This window comes from Oncorhynchus kisutch, linkage group LG1 (assembly GCF_002021735.2).
Source record: "Oncorhynchus kisutch isolate 150728-3 linkage group LG1, Okis_V2, whole genome shotgun sequence".
Classification (NCBI taxonomy): domain Eukaryota; kingdom Metazoa; phylum Chordata; class Actinopteri; order Salmoniformes; family Salmonidae; genus Oncorhynchus; species Oncorhynchus kisutch.
In genome coordinates this window covers 7,826,700-7,849,257 of record NC_034174.2, presented here as the reverse complement: position 1 = coordinate 7,849,257, position 22,558 = coordinate 7,826,700, and the positions used below count along the sequence as shown (strand labels likewise).

At 47.3% G+C, this 22,558-nt stretch overlaps 1 protein-coding gene across 2 annotated transcripts in view; it reads left to right on the top strand.

Annotated features, from left to right (window-relative positions):
- The window catches only part of LOC109881109 (acid-sensing ion channel 1), a 414,829-nt gene that overhangs the window by 369,949 nt on the left and 22,322 nt on the right, over window positions 1-22,558 (top strand). For both annotated transcript variants that reach the window (XM_031816930.1, XM_031816581.1), the window contains one exon: window positions 1,254-1,404. In XM_031816930.1, coding sequence (XP_031672790.1) covers window positions 1,254-1,404 — 151 coding nt within the window. The remainder of the gene's footprint in view (window positions 1-1,253; window positions 1,405-22,558) is intronic.

The following is a 22,558-nucleotide window of genomic DNA, read 5'->3' as shown; positions in this document are numbered from 1 at the left end:
ATACGCGTGAAGATTCCTTCCTTCAATTTAATACCACTCTTCGACGAGCCCAAGAACAGGCGGGGCCAAACAGGTGTTGTACCTCATTTCCCTCCTTCAGAGAACAATAGTTATAACGCTATCTTCCCTTTCAGTCAGTGAACTTCAATACAACATACTATGGGGAAATATAATCACGCCCCAAACCGACCCCATACGGATACTAAATAAAAATGGCCCATGGCAGACCAGCCAGACCTGACCCTGCCAGATGTAGCAGTCTGGGTATTGCACACAGCTCACTGCCTAGTGACATGCCCCTTTCTCAGTCACAAGCACACTGGGTGCTGTACTGGGAGAAATAAAACCTCACAAAAGTGAAAGCCAGCATCCCGGAGTCTCCTCTTCACTGTTGATGTTGAGACTGGTGTTTTGCGGGTACTATTTAATGAAGCTGCCAGTTGAGGACTTGTGAGGCGTCTGTTTCTCAAACTAGACACTCTAATGTACTTGTCTTGTTGCTCAGTTGTGCACCGGGGCCTCCCACTCCTCTTTCTATTCTGGTTTGCGCTGTACTGTGTAGGGAGTAGTACACAGTGTTGTACGAGATCCTCAGTTTCTTGGCAATTTCTTGCATGGAATAGCCAACATTTCTCAGAACAATAATAGACTGACGAGTTTCAGAAGAACGGTCTTTGTTTCTGGCCATTTTGAGCCTGTAATCGAACCCACAAATGCTGATGCTCCAGATACTAGATAAACTAGTCTAAAGAAGGCCAGTTGTTTTATTAGTTCTTTAATCAGCATAAATCAAATCAAAATCAAATCAAATTTATTTATATAGCCCTTCGAACATCAGCTGATATCTCAAAGTGCTGTACAGAAACCCAGCCTAAAACCCCAAACAGCAAGCAATGCAGGTGTAGAAGCATAACAGTTTTCAGCTATGCTAACATAATTGCAAAAGGGTTTTCTAATGATCAATTAGCCTTTTAAACGTACACATTTGGATTAGCTAAAAACGTGCCATTGGAACACAGGAGTGATGGTTGCTGATAATGGGCCTCTGTACGCCTATGTAGATATTCCATTTAAAAAATCAGCCGTTTCCAGCTAAAAAAAAGTCATTTGCAACATTAAGAATGTCCACACTGTATTTCTGAGTCATTTTAATGGACAAAAAAAGTGACCCAAAACTTTTGAACGGTAGTGTAGCTGTATAGGTTCACAGTATGTACAGTTTGTCCTTACATCTCTCTGTCTCTCCTTTAAAGCTGACGTACCTGCCACCTCCGTGGGGCGACTGCAAGTCCACTCCCATGGACTCTGACTTCTTCAGCTCCTACAGCCTCACGGCCTGCCGTATCGACTGTGAGACGCGCTACCTGGTGGAGAACTGTAACTGCCGCATGGTGCACATGCCTGGTAGGAGCCTCTCTCTCTCTCTCTCTCTCGATCTCTCTCTCTCGATCTCTCTCGATCTCTCGGTCTCGGTCTCTCTCTCTCGGTCTCTCTCTCTCGGTCTCTCTCTCGGTCTCTCTCGGTCTCTCTCTCTCGGTCTCTCTCTCTCTCGGTCTCTCTCTCGGTCTTCTCTCTCTCGGTCTTCTCTCTCTCTCGGTCTCTCTCTCGGTCTCTCTCTCTCGGTCTCTCTCTCTCTCTGTCTCTCTCTCTCGGTCTCTCTCTCGGTCTCTCTCTCTCGGTCTCTCTCTCTCTCTCTCATTCAATGACACATAAACACACATACAACATGGTAAGAACTGAGACTGATGCATGGCGCACATGCCTGGTAGTTGAGTCCTGAGTCCTGGCTCTATGGAGTTTTCCTAATTCAATCTTCTGAAGGCAGCTCTGGAACTAACGTGATTGGTTGGATAAAGCATATTTTTCTTGCGTCATGTTAAAATGATCTATATGTGACTTTGTTGAGATACATTCGGATGATTTTTTATACATGATATGCAATAAAATGCTAATATTGGTCCCATGACCTAAACTCTAACATGTAGAAACAGTGCCAGGGAAACTAAACGTTTCTTTTCAGCACCATAGAGTGAATCCTTTCCACCACTACACCTGGCTATCAGCGGAGCCTTGTCTGGCAGCTAAACAGTTCATTCAGCCTCATTTACTGCCTTTTTTTTAAACATAGCTGATATGGCTGACTTGCTAAAACAAATGTGGTTTCTACTGACAATGGAGATGTACAAACTTTGGCATAAGGGAACGACAAGCGGATAAGAGGCAATCCGTAATTTCGATTAAGACATTCATGAGCGAGCTAGGACAGACGTAGTCAATATAACTATTTGTTCAGCACTTTTGAAATGTACAGCGACAGAATTCAGAACATGGGCCGTTCTTACAGTATTCTCCCTGTACACCAAGTCAGAACCGCATGATAATTAAAGGGGGCATATCAGCAGACAATGAAAGCTCTTACAATATTCAATGATTACAGGCTATAGGCTACATGTGCACCACCAAGTCAGAACAGTGGGCTAAGTTATGAGGGGAAATGGACCAAATTATTAGGGTGAGGCACATTGGCTACCAACAGCTTACTACACAACATACACGTAGTATTACTTTTTTTTGTTTTACTTTCTTAGCTACATTATACACATCTCCCTGGCATATTACATCATTTATGTAGCAGCATAGAGGACATTTTTGGACCTTGTTGTGCTGTGCTCACTTGAACAGGGAGGTGGCATGGCGGTCCCTCGTGGGCAAATCTTGTCATCAAACTTTGTCATAAAAATCTGGCGTTCTCTGGATTTATGGTGCTTTCAAGACAACACGTCAGTGATCTTCAGGTCGGAGCTCTAGAAAGAGGCCCGAATTTCCGACTTAAAATTCTGAGTTGCATGGCCATTCAAAACATATTTTCACAGTCAGAGCAAATTTTTTCCCGAGTTTGTCTTGAACTCACTGAAGTCAGATTGTCTAGTTCTGAGTTAACAGTTGTATTGAGCCCTGCAGAAATCATGCTGGATTGACAGCATGGCCAATGTTGAATGTTTATCATTTTAAGCTTGGAAAAGAGACCCTTAAACCCAGAATTGGCACCACACACCCACTCCACTGAATAGCAGGCTAATGATTGCTTTGCAATGCTTGCAGTTCGTCACGGATTCCTTCCAAACAACTCATTGTTAAATTTGCGATTTCTGACTTGTTGTGTAATGTTTATGGCCAATGGCCGATTATCTATAAATTATCTTTATTATTTATCTTCAACAACAAGGGTTAAAAAGGATTTGCCAATAGAATATCGACTTGATTTATGATGATGATGCTAGCTAAGATTTTGAAAGTATGATGTTGACATGATCAAAGCTACTGTCCAATCAAATCTACTGTAGATATCACGTGATTTGACATAATTGTATCTGTGGCCAATTAACTTGAGCCTCCTTGGATGGGCACTTCTAATGTAAATCTATGGCAGCACCTTTATCTCAACCCTTAGATTTGGCAGTCACGTAGTGTTCCCATGAGTGACAGAACACTGAGCCAATCACGGCGCAACTAAATAACTTAACTAACCCCTACGCTCCATGTTTTCCCGCTGACTGGCCAACCACTACAGAAAGCACTGAGCTAGGCTGAAACACCTGCATTTTCGAGCTGCCTTACTCAAGAGAGCAAAAATTTCATTTAAGGACCAAAAAACGGACAGCTTTGCCATATAAATTGCAAAATAGTTGTGAAGAGATGTTCGATGTACCCATTCCATGGCACATGGTTTATGAATTGATACGCAAAACAACGCCGGATTCAAAACTTCACATTTTTCAATATAATTTACTATACAAAATTCTTGCAACCAATAGAATGTTATATATATGGGGGATACAATTTTCCCAGCTCTGCAGATTCTGCTGTGAGGTGGCAGAATCATTAGATAATTTATTTTGCTATTGTCCATATGTAGCTCGTTTTTGGTCACAGGTCCAGGGATGGCTGAAGAATTGCAACATTTGCCTAGAACTAACACTGCAGATAGCAATACTGGGTGATTTGAAAAGCCATAGACAATCAATCAATAATATAATAATTATTTTAGCAAACATGTTTCTTTTTAATGTACAATCTGTAGAAGCTATGAGAATAGAAAGGTTCAGTACTTTTGTGAAGCATCACAGCACAGCTAAAAAATATATGGCAAATAGAAATCCAATATGGATGGTGTTGAGAGACAGATGGGAGGGGTTGAATGGAGCTGAAGGGTGGGACTGGATGGTGTTTCGATGGGAGGGGTTAAATGGAGCTGAAGGGTGGGACTGGATGGTGTTGAGAGACAGATAGGAGAGGATGAATGGAGATGAAGGGTGGGACTGGATGGTGTTGAGAGGTTGAATGGAGCTGAAGGATGGGACTGGATGGTGTTGAGAGATAGATGGGAGGGGTTGAATGGAGCTGAAGGGTGGGACTGGATGGTGTTGAGAGATAGATGGGAGGGGTTGAATGGAGCTGAAGGGTGGGACTGGATGGTGTTCAGAGATAGATGGGAGGGGTTGAATGGAGCTGAAGGGTGGGACTGGATGGTGTTGAGAGATAGATGGGAGGGGTTGAATGGAGCTGAAGGGTGGGACTGGATGGTGTTGAGAGATAGATGGGAGGGGTTGAATGGAGCTGAAGGGTGGGACTGGATGGTGTTGAGAGATAGATGGGAGGGGTTGAATGGAGCTGAAGGATGGGACTGGATGGTGTTGAGAGATAGATGGGAGGGGTTGAATGGAGCTGAAGGGTGGTACTGGATTGTGTTGAGAGATAGATGGGAGGGGTTGAATGGAGCTGAAGGGTGGGACTGGATGGTGTTGAGAGATAGATGGGAGGGGTTGAATGGAGCTGAAGGATGGGACTGGATGGTGTTGAGAGATAGATGGGAGGGGTTGAATGGAGCTGAAGGGTGGGACTGGATGGTGTTGAGAGATAGATGGGAGGGGTTGAATGGAGCTGAAGGGTGGGACTGGATGGTGTTGAGAGATAGATGGGAGGGGTTGAATGGAGCTGAAGGGTGGGACTGGATGGTGTTGAGAGATAGATGGGAGGGGTTGAATGGAGCTGAAGGATGGGACTGGATGGTGTTGAGAGATAGATGGGAGGGGTTGAATGGAGCTGAAGGGTGGGACTGGATGGTGTTGACAGATAGATGGGAGGGGTTGAATGGAGCTGAAGGGTGGGACTGGATGGTGTTGAGAGATAGATGGGAGGGGTTGAATGGAGCTGAAGGGTGGGACTGGATGGTGTTGAGAGATAGATGGGAGGGGTTGAATGGAGCTGAAGGGTGGGACTGGATGGTGTTGAGAGATAGATGGGAGGGGTTGAATGGAGCTGAAGGATGGGACTGGATGGTGTTGAGAGATAGATGGGAGGGGTTGAATGGAGCTGAAGGGTGGGACTGGATGGTGTTGAGAGATAGATGGGAGGGGTTGAATGGAGCTGAAGGGTGGGACTGGATGGTGTTGAGAGATAGATGGGAGGGGTTGAATGGAGCTGAAGGGTGGGACTGGATGGTGTTGAGAGATAGATGGGAGGGGTTGAATGGAGCTGAAGGGTGGGACTGGATGGTGTTGAGAGATAGATGGGAGGGGTTGAATGGAGCTGAAGGGTGGGACTGGATGGTGTTGAGAGATAGATGGGAGGGGTTGAATGGAGCTGAAGGGTGGGACTGGATGGTGTTGAGAGATAGATGGGAGGGGTTGAATGGAGCTGAAGGATGGGACTGGATGGTGTTGAGAGATAGATGGGAGGGGTTGAATGGAGCTGAAGGGTGGGACTGGATGGTGTTGAGAGATAGATGGGAGGGGTTGAATGGAGCTGAAGGGTGGGACTGGATGGTGTTGAGAGATAGATGGGAGGGGTTGAATGGAGCTGAATGGTGGGACTGGATGGTGTTGAGAGATAGATGGGAGGGGTTGAATGGAGCTGAAGGGTGGGACTGGATGGTGTTGAGAGATAGATGGGAGGGGTTGAATGGAGCTGAAGGATGGGACTGGATGGTGTTGAGAAATAGATGGGAGGGGTTGAATGGAGCTGAAGGGTGGGACTGGATGGTGTTGAGAGATAGATGGGAGGGGTTGAATGGAGCTGAAGGGTGGGACTGGATGGTGTTGAGAGATAGATGGGAAGGGTTGAATGGAGCTGAAGGGTGGGACTGGATGGTGTTGAGAGATAGATGGGAGGGGTTGAATGGAGCTGAAGGGTGGGACTGGATGGTGTTGAGAGATAGATGGGAGGGGTTGAATGGAGCTGAAGGATGGGACTGGATGGTGTTGAGAGATAGATGGGAGGGGTTGAATGGAGCTGAAGGGTGGGACTGGATGGTGTTGAGAGATAGATGGGAGGGGTTGAATGGAGCTGAAGGGTGGGACTGGATGGTGTTGAGAGATAGATGGGAGGGGTTGAATGGAGCTGAAGGGTGGGACTGGATGGTGTTAAGAGATAGATGGGAGGGGTTGAATGGAGCTGAAGGATGGGACTGGATGGTGTTGAGAGATAGATGGGAGGGGTTGAATGGAGCTGAAGGGTGGGACTGGATGGTGTTGAGAGATAGATGGGAGGGGTTGAATGGAGCTGAAGGGTGGGACTGGATGGTGTTGAGAGATAGATGGGAGGGGTTGAATGGAGCTGAAGGATGGGACTGGATGGTGTTGAGAGATAGATGGGAGGGGTTGAATGGAGCTGAAGGGTGGGACTGGATGGTGTTGAGAGATAGATGGGAGGGGTTGAATGGAGCTGAAGGGTGGGACTGGATGGTGTTGAGAGATAGATGGGAGGGGTTGAATGGAGCTGAATGGTGGGACTGGATGGTGTTGAGAGATAGATGGGAGGGGTTGAATGGAGCTAAAGGGTGGGACTGGATGGTGTTGAGAGATAGATGGGAGGGGTTGAATGGAGCTGAAGGATGGGACTGGATGGTGTTGAGAAATAGATGGGAGGGGTTGAATGGAGCTGAAGGGTGGGACTGGATGGTGTTGAGAGATAGATGGGAGGGGTTGAATGGAGCTGAAGGGTGGGACTGGATGGTGTTGAGAGATAGATGGGAGGGGTTGAATGGAGCTGAAGGGTGGGACTGGATGGTGTTGAGAGATAGATGGGAAGGGTTGAATGGAGCTGAAGGGTGGGACTGGATGGTGTTGAGAGATAGATGGGAGGGGTTGAATGGAGCTGAAGGGTGGGACTGGATGGTGTTGAGAGATAGATGGGAGGGGTTGAATGGAGCTGAAGGATGGGACTGGATGGTGTTGAGAGATAGATGGGAGGGGTTGAATGGAGCTGAAGGATGGGACTGGATGGTGTTGAGAGATAGATGGGAGGGGTTGAATGGAGCTGAAGGGTGGGACTGGATGGTGTTGAGAGATAGATGGGAGGGGTTGAATGGAGCTGAAGGGTGGGACTGGATGGTGTTGAGAGATAGATGGGAGGGGTTGAATGGAGCTGAATGGTGGGACTGGATGGTGTTGAGAGATAGATGGGAGGGGTTGAATGGAGCTGAAGGGTGGGACTGGATGGTGTTGAGAGATAGATGGGAGGGGTTGAATGGAGCTGAAGGATGGGACTGGATGGTGTTGAGAAATAGATGGGAGGGGTTGAATGGAGCTGAAGGGTGGGACTGGATGGTGTTGAGAGATAGATAGGAGGGGTTGAATGGAGCTGAAGGGTGGGACTGGATGGTGTTGAGAGATAGATGGGAGGGGTTGAATGGAGCTGAAGGGTGGGACTGGATGGTGTTGAGAGATCGATGGGAGGGGTTGAATGGAGCTGAAGGGTGGGACTGGATGGTGTTGAGAGATAGATGGGAGGGGTTGAATGGAGCTGAAGGGTGGGACTGGATGGTGTTGAGAGATAGATGGGAGGGGTTGAATGGAGCTGAATGGTGGGACTGGATGGTGTTGAGAGATAGATGGGAGGGGTTGAATGGAGCTGAAGGGTGGGACTGGATGGTGTTGAGAGATAGATGGGAGGGGTTGAATGGAGCTGAAGGATGGGACTGGATGGTGTTGAGAAATAGATGGGAGGGGTTGAATGGAGCTGAAGGGTGGGACTGGATGGTGTTGAGAGATAGATGGGAGGGGTTGAATGGAGCTGAAGGGTGGGACTGGATGGTGTTGAGAGATAGATGGGAGGGGTTGAATGGAGCTGAAGGGTGGGACTGGATGGTGTTGAGAGATAGATGGGAGGGGTTGAATGGAGCTGAAGGGTGGGACTGGATGGTGTTGAGAGATAGATGGGAGGGGTTGAATGGAGCTGAAGGATGGGACTGGATGGTGTTGAGAGATAGATGGGAGGGGTTGAATGGAGCTGAAGGGTGGGACTGGATGGTGTTGAGAGATAGATGGGAGGGGTTGAATGGAGCTGAAGGGTGGGACTGGATGGTGTTGAGAGATAGATGGGAGGGGTTGAATGGAGCTGAAGGGTGGGACTGGATGGTGTTAAGAGATAGATGGGAGGGGTTGAATGGAGCTGAAGGATGGGACTGGATGGTGTTGAGAGATAGATGGGAGGGGTTGAATGGAGCTGAAGGGTGGGACTGGATGGTGTTGAGAGATAGATGGGAGGGGTTGAATGGAGCTGAAGGGTGGGACTGGATGGTGTTGAGAGATAGATGGGAGGGGTTGAATGGAGCTGAAGGGTGGGACTGGATGGTGTTGAGAGATAGATGGGAGGGGTTGAATGGAGCTGAAGGGTGGGACTGGATGGTGTTGAGAGATAGATGGGAAGGGTTGAATGGAGCTGAAGGGTGGGACTGGATGGTGTTGAGAGATAGATGGGAGGGGTTGAATGGAGCTGAAGGGTGGGACTGGATGGTGTTGAGAGATAGATGGGAGGGGTTGAATGGAGCTGAAGGATGGGACTGGATGGTGTTGAGAGATAGATGGGAGGGGTTGAATGGAGCTGAAGGGTGGGACTGGATGGTGTTGAGAGATAGATGGGAGGGGTTGAATGGAGCTGAAGGGTGGGACTGGATGGTGTTGAGAGATAGATGGGAGGGGTTGAATGGAGCTGAAGGGTGGGACTGGATGGTGTTAAGAGATAGATGGGAGGGGTTGAATGGAGCTGAAGGATGGGACTGGATGGTGTTGAGAGATAGATGGGAGGGGTTGAATGGAGCTGAAGGGTGGGACTGGATGGTGTTGAGAGATAGATGGGAGGGGTTGAATGGAGCTGAAGGGTGGGACTGGATGGTGTTGAGAGATAGATGGGAGGGGTTGAATGGAGCTGAAGGGTGGGACTGGATGGTGTTGAGAGATAGATGGGAGGGGTTGAATGGAGCTGAAGGGTGGGACTGGATGGTGTTGAGAGATAGATGGGAAGGGTTGAATGGAGCTGAAGGGTGGGACTGGATGGTGTTGAGAGATAGATGGGAGGGGTTGAATGGAGCTGAAGGGTGGGACTGGATGGTGTTGAGAGATAGATGGGAGGGGTTGAATGGAGCTGAAGGGTGGGACTGGATGGTGTTAAGAGATAGATGGGAGGGGTTGAATGGAGCTGAAGGATGGGACTGGATGGTGTTGAGAGATAGATGGGAGGGGTTGAATGGAGCTGAAGGGTGGGACTGGATGGTGTTGAGAGATAGATGGGAGGGGTTGAATGGAGCTGAAGGGTGGGACTGGATGGTGTTGAGAGATAGATGGGAGGGGTTGAATGGAGCTGAAGGGTGGGACTGGATGGTGTTGAGAGATAGATGGGAGGGGTTGAATGGAGCTGAAGGGTGGGACTGGATGGTGTTGAGAGATAGATGGGAAGGGTTGAATGGAGCTGAAGGGTGGGACTGGATGGTGTTGAGAGATAGATGGGAGGGGTTGAATGGAGCTGAAGGGTGGGACTGGATGGTGTTGAGAGATAGATGGGAGGGGTTGAATGGAGCTGAAGGATGGGACTGGATGGTGTTGAGAGATAGATGGGAGGGGTTGAATGGAGCTGAAGGGTGGGACTGGATGGTGTTGAGAGATAGATGGGAGGGGTTGAATGGAGCTGAAGGGTGGGACTGGATGGTGTTGAGAGATAGATGGGAGGGGTTGAATGGAGCTGAAGGGTGGGACTGGATGGTGTTAAGAGATAGATGGGAGGGGTTGAATGGAGCTGAAGGATGGGACTGGATGGTGTTGAGAGATAGATGGGAGGGGTTGAATGGAGCTGAAGGGTGGGACTGGATGGTGTTGAGAGATAGATGGGAGGGGTTGAATGGAGCTGAAGGGTGGGACTGGATGGTGTTGAGAGATAGATGGGAGGGGTTGAATGGAGCTGAAGGGTGGGACTGGATGGTGTTGAGAGATAGATGGGAGGGGTTGAATGGAGCTGAAGGGTGGGACTGGATGGTGTTGAGAGATAGATGGGAAGGGTTGAATGGAGCTGAAGGGTGGGACTGGATGGTGTTGAGAGATAGATGGGAGGGGTTGAATGGAGCTGAAGGGTGGGACTGGATGGTGTTGAGAGATAGATGGGAGGGGTTGAATGGAGCTGAAGGATGGGACTGGATGGTGTTGAGAGATAGATGGGAGGGGTTGAATGGAGCTGAAGGGTGGGACTGGATGGTGTTGAGAGATAGATGGGAGGGGTTGAATGGAGCTGAAGGGTGGGACTGGATGGTGTTGAGAGATAGATGGGAGGGGTTGAATGGAGCTGAAGGGTGGGACTGGATGGTGTTAAGAGATAGATGGGAGGGGTTGAATGGAGCTGAAGGATGGGACTGGATGGTGTTGAGAGATAGATGGGAGGGGTTGAATGGAGCTGAAGGGTGGGACTGGATGGTGTTGAGAGATAGATGGGAGGGGTTGAATGGAGCTGAAGGGTGGGACTGGATGGTGTTGAGAGATAGATGGGAGGGGTTGAATGGAGCTGAAGGGTGGGACTGGATGGTGTTGAGAGATAGATGGGAGGGGTTGAATGGAGCTGAATGGTGGGACTGGATGGTGTTGAGAGATAGATGGGAGGGGTTGAATGGAGCTGAAGGGTGGGACTGGATGGTGTTGAGAGATAGATGGGAGGGGTTGAATGGAGCTGAAGGATGGGACTGGATGGTGTTGAGAAATAGATGGGAGGGGTTGAATGGAGCTGAAGGGTGGGACTGGATGGTGTTGAGAGATAGATAGGAGGGGTTGAATGGAGCTGAAGGGTGGGACTGGATGGTGTTGAGAGATAGATGGGAGGGGTTGAATGGAGCTGAAGGGTGGGACTGGATGGTGTTGAGAGATAGATGGGAGGGGTTGAATGGAGCTGAAGGGTGGGACTGGATGGTGTTGAGAGATAGATGGGAGGGGTTGAATGGAGCTGAAGGGTGGGACTGGATGGTGTTGAGAGACAGATGGGAGGGGTTGAATGGAGATGAAGGGTGGGACTGGATGGTGTTGAGAGACAGATGGGAGGGGTTGAATGGAGATGAAGGGTGGGACTGGATGGTGTTGAGAGATAGATGGGAGGGGATGAATGGAGATGAAGGGTGGGACTGGATGGTGTTGAGAGATAGATGGGAGGGGTTGAATGGAGATGAAGGGTGGGACTGGATGGTGTTGAGAGACAGATGGGAGGGGTTGAATGGAGATGAATGGTGGGACTGGATGGTGTTGAGAGATAGATGGGAGGGGATGAATGGAGATGAAGGGTGGGACTGGATGGTGTTGAGAGATAGATGGGAGGGGTTGAATGGAGATGAAGGGTGGGACTGGATGGTGTTGAGAGACAGATGGGAGGGGTTGAATGGAGATGAAGGATTGGACTGGATGGTGTTGAGAGACAGATGGGAGGGGATGAATGGAGATGAAGGGTGGGACTGGATGGTGTTGAGAGACAGATGGGAGGGGTTGAATGGAGATGAAGGATGGGACTGGATGGTGTTGAGAGACAGATGGGAGGGGATGAATGGAGATGAAGGGTGGGACTGGATGGTGTTGAGAGATAGATGGGAGGGGTTGAATGGAGATGAAGGGTGGGACTGGATGGTGTTGAGAGATATATGGGAGGGGTTGAATGGAGATGAAGGGTGGGACTGGATGGTGTTGAGAGACAGATGGGAGGGGTTGAATGGAGATGAAGGGTGGGACTGGATGGTGTTGAGAGACAGATGGGAGGGGTTGAATGGAGATGAAGGGTGGGACTGGATGGTGTTGAGAGATAGATGGGAGGGGTTGAATGGATCTGAAGGGTGGGACTAATAACAAGATAACCAATGTAAAACATACGGGGTCTGTAAAATGTATAAAGGTTCAGAACATTTGTGAAACAGCACAGTTACCAATAGAAATCAAACTGGATGGACATCAGAAATAGGAGGAAGGACTAAAAACAAACACAATATAACTATTGTAAAATAGATTGTGTATAAGATGTATAAAGTGAAGGTAGAAGCAGAAGTGTTTATTAGTTTACTCCAATTGGGGGATCGGCGGAAGGGTTTGCGGAGAATAAGAAAGGTATATTCTTTTAAAAGTATATATGTCTATATAGGTATGTGTATGTATATATGTGTATATATATGTCTATATAGGTATGTGCTATTCTGTGCTAGAAATAAATATGACAAACCATAGTCTGGGACAGTTGTGGGATGCGATAGATCCCCATATTAAACCATAGTCTGGGACAGTTGTGGGATGCGATAGATCCCCATATTAAACCATAGTCTGGGAATAGTTGTGGGATGAGATAGATCCCATATTAAACCATAGTCTGGGAATAGTTGTGGGATGCGATAGATCCCCATATTAAACCATAGTCTGGGACAGTTGTGGGATGCGATAGATCCCCATATTAAACCATAGTCTGGGACAGTTGTGGGATGCGATAGATCCCCATATTAAACCATAGTCTGGGAATAGTTGTGGGATGCGATAGATCCCCATATTAAACCATAGTCTGGGAATAGTTGTGGAATGCGATAGATCCCCGTATTAAAACAACCACAAGCATCAAAACCACTTTGTTGCGCAATATGGTTGAACCAACAGACCAGAACGTTTAGCTTAAAATGTTGATGAACTATTAGACTATTTCTTCACATTATGAGCGCAGCAATGCGAACACAGTAGTAGGTTATAAGCATGAATGTTCCAATAGTGGAACACACCATTATCAAAAGAGAAAATAAAATTATACATGTCATGTTTTTATTATAAAGGTGCATTTTATGGTCAAAACTATCTTCCCCAAACATGAAACTCACACGCTGCTTATATATACCAGTTAGGCTCTACACTCCTTGTTAATACTAGTTAGACTCTACACTCCTTGTTAATACTAGTTAGGCTCTACACCCCTTGTTAATACCAGTTAGGCTCTACACCCCTTGTTAATACCAGTTAGGCTCTACACTCCTTGTTAATACTAGTTAGGTTCTACACTCCTTGTTAATACTAGTTAGGCTCTACACTCCTTGTTAATACTAGTTAGGCTCTACACTCCTTGTTAATACTAGTTAGGCTCTACACTCCTTGTTAATACTAGTTAGGTTCTACACTCCTTGTTAATACTAGTTAGGCTCTACACTCCTTGTTAATACTAGTTAGGCTCTACACTCCTTGTTAATACCAGTTAGGCTCTACACTCCTTGTTAATACTAGTTAGGCTCTACACCCCTTGTTAATACTAGTTAGGCTCTACACCCCTTGTTAATACTAGTTAGGCTCTACACCCCTTGTTAATACTAGTTAGGCTCTACACCCCTTGTTAATACTAGTTAGGCTCTACACCCCTTGTTAATACTAGTTAGGCTCTACACTCCTTGTTAATACTAGTTAGGCTCTACACTCCTTGTTAATACTAGTTAGGCTCTACACCCCTTGTAAAGTGGATTAGTGTGCTTCATTTTAAGAAGTTATTTGGCCACTTTAGTTGTGGTTACAAACCTCATCGAAACATATAGGCCTATGGGCTATAGAATACATGAGGTGTGATTTGATTTGATTTGATGATTCAAAAAATAAAATGCATTGTTTCTTACACTGGGCCTCATTCACAAGTGATAATATGTCAATGATAGGCTTATATTGTCACCCATCAGACTATTCTTGATTTAAATATCTTTACTTATACTAAATGATATATGTTTGACATTTGTTATAATTTAGAATGGACCATTATCATGCACCTGTCTGGAAACAGGGTCACCTATACACTTAAATAGCGAATGGAGGACACTTTTCCCCTGGTTCATTTTCATGCCAGCCAAGTAGGGAAGATAAGCAATGTGCTTAATATTAGAAAAGTTGATGAATAAATATAGCAGGCCTAGCCTATGGAAAGCTGATGGGATCCTCCTCTTTTTAATAGAGGCCATCACTCTGTGTTCTTGTATGATTGCCTAGCCTATAGAGATGTTGAGCCACATGAGCTCATGGGATCTCATGAAGTGATTGATTAGATTTTCGATCACATTAGCATTGATGTCAGAGTGATTAGAGGGACAATAAGAGTGCTGAGTACCAGGCAGTTAGCAAGTTTGGTAGACTACTAATGACCATCAGCAGCATCAGAGCTTGGAGAAGCCTAATTACTGTGACTAAACGGTCACGTGGAATTTAACTGAATTTCATGACTCGTGACCGCTGGTGTGGCGGTAATACAGACAACAGCCCTACCCCCTACTGTACTGGTGTGGTCGGTAATACAGACAACAGCCCTACCCCCTACTGTACTGGTGTGGTCGGTAATACAGACAACAGCCCTACCCTCTACTGTACTGGTGTGGTCGGTGATACAGACCTCAGCCCTACCCTCTACTGTACTGGTGTGGCGGTAATACAGACAACAGCCCTACCCCCTACTGTACTGGTGTGGCGGTAATACAGACAACAGCCCTACCCCCTACTGTACTGGTGTGGCGGTAATACAGACCTCAGCCCTACCCTCTACTGTACTGGTGTGGCGGTAATACAGACAACAGCCCTACCCCCTACTGTACTGGTGTGGCGGTAATACAGACAACAGCCCTACCCCCTACTGTACTGGTGTGGCGGTAATACAGACAACAGCCCTACCCCCTACTGTACTGGTGTGGTCGGTAATACAGACAACAGCCCTACCCCCTACTGTACTGGTGTGGTCGGTAATACAGACAACAGCCCTACCCTCTACTGTACTGGTGTGGTCGGTAATACAGACAACAGCCCTACCCTCTACTGTACTGGTGTGGCGGTAATACAGACAACAGCCCTACCCCGTACTGTACTGGTGTGGCGGTAATACAGACAACAGCCCTACCCCCTACTGTACTGGTGTGGTCGGTAATACAGACAACAGCCCTACCCCCTACTGTACTGGTGTGGCGGTAATACAGACAACAGCCTTACCCTCTACTGTACTGGTGTGGCGATAATACAGACAACAGCCCTACCCCCTACTGTACTGGTGTGGCGGTAATACAGACAACAGCCCTACCCCCTACTGTACTGGTGTGTGAGGCCATTCACAACCAACCTACTTTCATTATATTCTTTAACACGATAATAAAACTATTGGGTAAATTGCCCTGCCAACTATTTGCCCTGCCAGCCCATTCCACTATTTAACCCTGTCTCGTCCTACTCCAGAGCAACGGTCTGAGAGGACATATCAGTACACCTCAACATCCCCTTCTGCAGAAAATCATCACATTCCCAAGCATTTCTCTGCCGCTGCCACCACAACCTCTAACTTCTGTGACTTTACGATCCATTTCTGAAGTACAATTACCAACCAAGGCTATGAATGCTTAAAAGCCCACCTTACTGAGGCACATATTCTTCCCATCACTCTCTCTTGTTCTCTGCCTAATCACAGGAATCCTCTCAGGATCCCTCACCCTGTGCCCATCATCCTCTATCACTCTCTTTACTGCTTTGGCATAAACACTTTCTGTAACCCTGGTAACTTTTATCTGAGAGTATGCAGGTTTTCTCTCCTCCCTTGCACTTGATTGAGGTCACTAATTAGTAAAGAACTCCCCTCACCTGGTTGTCTAGGTCACAGTAAGGAACTCCCCTCACCTGGTTGTCTAGGTCACAGTAAGGAACTCCCCTCACCTGGTTGTCTAGGTCTCAGTAAAGAACTCCACTCACCTGGTTGCCTCAGTAAGGAACTCCCCTCACCTGGTTGTCTAGGTCACAGTAAGGAACTCCACTCACCTGGTTGCCTCAGTAAGGAACTCCCCTCACCTGGTTGCCTCAGTAAGGAACTCCACTCACCTGGTTGCCTCAGTAAGGAACTCCACTCACCTGGTTGCCTCAGTAAGGAACTCCCCTCACCTGGTTGTCTAGGTCCCAGTAAGGAACTCCCCTCATCTGGTTGTCTAGGTCACAGTAAGGAACTCCCCTCACCTGGTTGTCTAGGTCTTTAGTAAAGAACTCCCCTCACCTGGTTGTCTAGGTCTCAGTAAAGAACTCCACTCACCTGGTTGTCTCAGTAAGGAACTGCCCTCACCTGGTTGTCTAGGTCACAGTAAGGAACTCCCCTCACCTGGTTGTCTAGGTCTTTAGTAAAGAACTCCCCTCACCTGGTTGTCTAGGTCTTTAGTAAATGACTACTCTCACCTGGTTGTCTAGGTCTCAGTAAGGAACTCCCCTCACCTGGTTGTCTAGGTCTCAGTAAAGAACTCCACTCACCTGGTTGTCTCAGTAAGGAACTGCCCTCACCTGGTTGTCTAGGTCACAGTAAGGAACTCCCCTCACCTGGTTGTCTAGGTCTTTAGTAAAGAACTCCCCTCACCTGGTTGTCTAGGTCTTTAGTAAATGACTCCTCTCACCTGGTTGTCTAGGTCTCAGTAAGGAACTCCCCTCACCTGGTTGTCTAGGTCTTAATTGAAAGGAAAAAACCTGCTGGCAGTAGGCCCTCCATGGAATGAGTTTGACACCCCTTGCTTAAATGTGTCATTTGTAATTTGGGTGAACTATCCCTTTAACTAATCATATGTCTTACCTAAACTTAACCCAACCCCTAACCCCAATCTTAACCAATCACATTTATTTTCCAAACTTAACCAGTCACATTCATTTCAGCCCTAGACGCAGAGCTGCCCCATAAAAATAGATAGAGATCAATACTTGGATTTTATTGTTTTAATTGCAAGGACACTGATATTGCGGTGGGACTTCCTATTGGTTAAGGAAGGATCACATGATTCCATCCAGGTCATCAGGAGGGATCAGCCAATGAATTATTCTCATTCCATAACTGCAGGTGGCAGAAAAATCACCAACCTTGTCTTTATACCTGTTCAAACAACAGCCTCCAGGTGGCAGTACGCCCCCCTTTCAGTTGGATTACCATCTCATAGAATAATAAAATGCACTACTTTAAAATGGAGATGGCCTCAATGGCGTTGCCCGTGCTCTCACAGATGCCACAAAGGGACAGATCCAAAGAACAGTCATCTAACTAAGTCTATGAGCTGTCCCTAGAAAAATATAGAATGTTGGAAAATTCCACCCACCATGTGCTGAGTCATCCTCTCTGTCACTCACTATAAACACCATCTTCTCTGTTACTGACACTATGGGGAATCATGACTCCGCGTTCACGTGCTAGTGGGAACTAGGAAATTGACATTTCCGACATGCTAACTGGTTTGAATGCGGCATGTGTTTAACTACAACCTACTAGCAAGTCTAAAACTTCAGTTTCCTAGTTCCGACTAGCACGTGAACGCGGCATATGTCATCGTCTCTGTTGTCACTGACTCTATAGGGATCCATGACTCAGTCATCCTCTATGTCACTGACTCTATAGGGATCCATGACTCAGTCATCATCTTTGTCACTGACTCTATAGGGATCCATGACTCAGTCATCCTCTTTGTCACTGACTCTATAGGGATCCATGACTCAGTCATCCCCTATGTCACTGACTCTATAGGGATCCATGACTCAGTCATCCTCTTTGTCACTGACTCTATAGGGATCCATGACTCAGTCATCCTCTATGTCACTGACTCTATAGGGATCCAACACAACTATTAAAACAGATTTTGTTCTGCAGGGTTAGTTGGCACATGCTGCAGTGGAGTTTTTATCTCAACTCTCAAATCATATCACATTTTATTTGCCACATACACATGGTTAGCAGATGTTAATGTGAGTGTAGTGAAATGCTTGTGCTTCTAGTTCCCGACAGTGCAGTAATATCTAACAAGTAATCTAAACAATTCCACAGCAACAACCTAATACACACAAATCTAAAAGGTGTGAATGAGAATATGTACATATAAATATATGGATGAGCGATGGCCGAGCAGCATAGGCAAGGTTTGTTGAGTGTGATGGATTGTGTATCTTAGAGACAGAGGTGACATGGCTGAAGATGAGAAAGACAGAAAAGTAAAGCTTCTATTTTCCCGCGATCTATTGTTAAGGGGTAGTAGCAGACTATATTGGTTGTGCTGGATTTGTCAGAACAATTGCTATGCCGATGTTTGTCAGCCTAATTAGTGTTATTTAATTTTTTATTTCACCTTTATTTAACCAGGTAGGCTAGTTGAGAACAAGTTCTCATTTGCGACTGCGACCTGGCCAAGATAAAGCATAGCAGTGTGAACAGACAACACAGAGTTACACATGGAGTAAACAATTAACAAGTCAATAACACAGTAGAAAAAAAGGGGGAGTCTATATACAATGTGTGCAAAAGGCACAAAGGAGGTAGGCGAATGATTACAATTTTGCAGATTAACACTGGAGTGATAAATGATCAGATGGTCATGTACAGGTAGAGATATTGGTGTGCAAAAGAGCAGAAAAGTAAATAAATAAAAACAGTATGGGGATGAGGTAGGTAAAAATGGGTGGGCTATTTACCGATAGACTATGTACAGCTGCAGCGATCGGTTAGCTGCTCAGATAGCAGATGTTTGAAGTTGGTGAGGGTGATAAAAGTCTCCAACTTCAGCGATTTTTGCAATTCGTTCCAGTCACAGGCAGCAGAGAACTGGAACGAAAGGCGGCCAAATGAGGTGTTGGCTTTAGGGATGATCAGTGAGATACACCTGCTGGAGCGCGTGCTACGGATGGGTGTTGCCATCGTGACCAGTGAACTGAGATAAGGCGGAGTTTACCTAGCATGGACTTGTAGATGACCTGGAGCCAGTGGGTCTGGCGAGGAATATGTAGCCAGGGCCAGCCGACTAGAGCATACAAGTCGCAGTGGTGGGTGGTATAAGGTGCTTTAGTGACAAAACGGATGGCACTGTGATAAACTGCATCCAGTTTGCTGAGTAGAGTGTTGGAAGCAATTTTGTAGATGACATCGCCGAAGTCGAGGATCGGTAGGATAGTCAGTTTTACTAGGGTAAGTTTGGCGGCGTGAGTGAAGGAGGCTTTGTTGCGGAATAGAAAGCCGACTCTTGATTTGATTTTCGATTGGAGATGTTTGATATGAGTCTGGAAGGAGAGTTTACAGTCTAGCCAGACACCTAGGTACTTATAGATGTCCACATATTCAAGGTCGGAACCATCCAGGGTGGTGATGCTGGTCAGGCGTGCGGGTGCAGGCAGCGAACGGTTGAAAAGCATGCATTTGGTTTTACTAGCGTTTAAGAGCAGTTGGAGGCCACGGAAGGAGTGTTGTATGGCATTGAAGCTCGTTTGGAGGTTAGATAGCACAGTGTCCAAGGACGGGCCGGAAGTATATAGAATGGTGTCGTCTGCGTAGAGGTGGATCAGGGAATCGCCCGCAGCAAGAGCAACATCATTGATATATACAGAGAAAAGAGTCGGCCTGAGGATTGAACCCTGTGGCACCCCCATAGAGACTGCCAGAGGACCGGACAGCATGCCCTCCGATTTGACACACTGAACTCTGTCTGCAAAGTAATTGGTGAACCAAGCAAGGCAGTCATCCGAAAAACCGAGGCTACTGAGTCTGCCGATAAGAATATGGTGATTGACAGAGTCGAAAGCCTTGGCAAGGTCGATGAAGACGGCTGCACAGTACTGTCTTTTATCGATGGCGGTTATGATATCGTTTAGTACCTTGAGCGTGGCTGAGGTGCACCCGTGACCGGCTCGGAAACCAGATTGCACAGCGGAGAAGGTACGGTGGGATTCCAGATGGTCAGTGACCTGTTTGTTGACTTGGGGATCTCAGACGATATGAAAGAGAGGTTGAACAGGCTGGTAATAGGGGTTGCGACAATGGCGGCGGATATTTCAGAAATAGAGGGTCCAGATTGTCAAGCCCAGCTGAATTGTACGGGTCCAGGTTTTGCAGCTCTTTCAGAACATCTGCTATCTGGATTTGGGTAAAGGAGAACCTGGAGAGGCTTGGGCGAGTAGCTGCGGGGGGGCGGAGCTGTTGGCCGAGGTTGGAGTAGCCAGGCGGAAGGCATGGCCAGCTGTTGAGAAATGCTTGTTGAAGTTTTCGATAATCATGGATTTATCGGTGGTGACCGTGTTACCTAGCCTCAGTGCAGTGGGCAGCTGGAAGGAGGTGCTCTTGTTCTCCATGGACTTCACAGTGTCCCAGAACGTTTTGGAGTTGGAGCTACAGGATGCAAACTTCTGCCTGAAGAAGCTGGCCTGAGCTTTCCTGACTGACTGCGTGTATTAGTTCCTGACTTCCCTGAACAGTTGCATATCGCGGGGACTATTCAATGCTATTGCAGTCCGCCACAGGATATTTTTGTGCTGGTCGAGGGCAGTCAGGTCTGGAGTGAACCAAGGGCTATATCTGTTCTTAGTTCTGCATTTTTTGAACGGAGCATGCTTATCTAAAATGGTGAGGAAGTTACTTTTAAAGAATGACCAGGCATCATCAACTGACGGGATGAGGTCAATGTCCTACCAGGATACCCGGGCCAGGTCGATTAGAAAGGCCTGCTCACAGAAGTGTTTTAGGGAGCGTTTGACAGTGATGAGGGGTGGTCGTTTGACTGCGGCTCCGTAGCGGATACAGGCAATGAGGCAGTGATCGCTGAGATCCTGGTTGAAGACAGCGGAGGTGTATTTGGAGGGCCAGTTGGTCAGGATGACATCTATGAGGGTGCCCTTGTTTACAGATTTAGGGTTGTACCTGGTGGGTTCCTTGATGATTTGTGTGAGATTGAGGGCATCTAGCTTAGATTGTAGGACTGCCGGGGTGTTAAGTATATCCCAGTTTAGGTCACCTAACAGAACAAACTCTGAAGCTAGATGGGGGGCGATCATTTCACAAATGGTGTCCAGGGCACAGCTGGGAGCTGAGGGGGGTCGGTAGCAGGCGGCAACAGTGAGAGACTTATTTCTGGAGAGAGTCATTTTCAAAATTAGTAGTTCGAACTGTTTGGGTATGGACCTGGAAAGTATGACATTACTTTGCAGGCTATCTCTGCAGTAAACTGCAACTCCTCCCCCTTTGGCAGTTCTATCTTGACGGAAAATGTTATAGTTGGGTATGGAAATCTCAGAACTTTTGGTGGCCTTCCTGAGCCAGGATTCAGACACGGCAAGGACATCAGGGTTAGCAGAGTGTGCTAAAGCAGTGAGTAAAACAAACTTAGGGAGGAGGCTTCTGATGTTGACATGCATGAAACCAAGGCTTTTTCGATCACAGAAGTCAACAAATGAGGGTGCCTGGGGACACCTCCACATCACCCACGGAACAGAGGAGGAGTAGAATGAGGGTGCGGCTAAAGGCTGTCAAAACTGGTCGCCTAGAGCGTTGGGGACAGAGAATAAAAGGAGCAGATTTCTGGGCATGGTAGAATATATTCAGGGCATAATGCGCAGACAGTGGTATGGTGGGGTGCGGGTGCAGCGGAGGTAAGCCCAGGCACTGGGTGATGATGAGAGAGGTTGTATCTCTGGACATGCTGGTTGTAATGGGTGAGGTCACCGCATGTGTGGGAGGTGGGACAAAGGAGGTATCAGGGGTATGAAGAGTGGAACTAGGGGCTCCATTGTAAACTAAAACAATTATAACTAACCTGAACAACAGTATACAAGGCATATTGACATTTGAGAGAGACATACAGCGAGGCATACAGTAATCACAGGTGTTGAATTGGGAGAGCTAGCTAAAACAGTAGCTAAAACAGTAGGTGAGACAACAACAGCTAATCAGCTAGCACAACAACAGCAGGTAAAATGGCGTTGACTAGGCAGGGAGGGTCGGATTAACTACACACAGAGCCTGAGTGCGGCTGGGGCCGACAGATAAAACATAAACAAGCAGAATGGAGTACCGTGATTAATGGACAGTCCAGCGTGCATCAGCTATGTAGCCAAGTGATCAGTGTCCTGGGGGCAGCAGTGGATGGGGCAGGGAAGCTGTACTGGCGAGTACAATGACTAAATAGCTTGTAGCTAGTTAGCTGGTTAGCTTCTGGAGGTTCTTGAGTGTGTTCTAAAAATTAAAAATAATAGCGATTCCGTATCACATTGGGTGAGGCAGGTTACCGGAAGGTATAAACAAATAAAAAATCGAAAAGAGATTGAAAGTAAATATGGGTCCAGTGAGTGTTTGGGACGCGGCGATTCAGACGGTTAGCAGGCCTGTGCTAACAAGCTAACAGTTAGTAGGCCGGGGCTAAACAAGCTAGCAGTTAGCGGACCGGGGCTAAACAAGCTAGCAGTTAGCGGACCGAGGCTAAACAAGCTAGCAGTTAGCAGGCCGAATTAGCAAGCAAGGA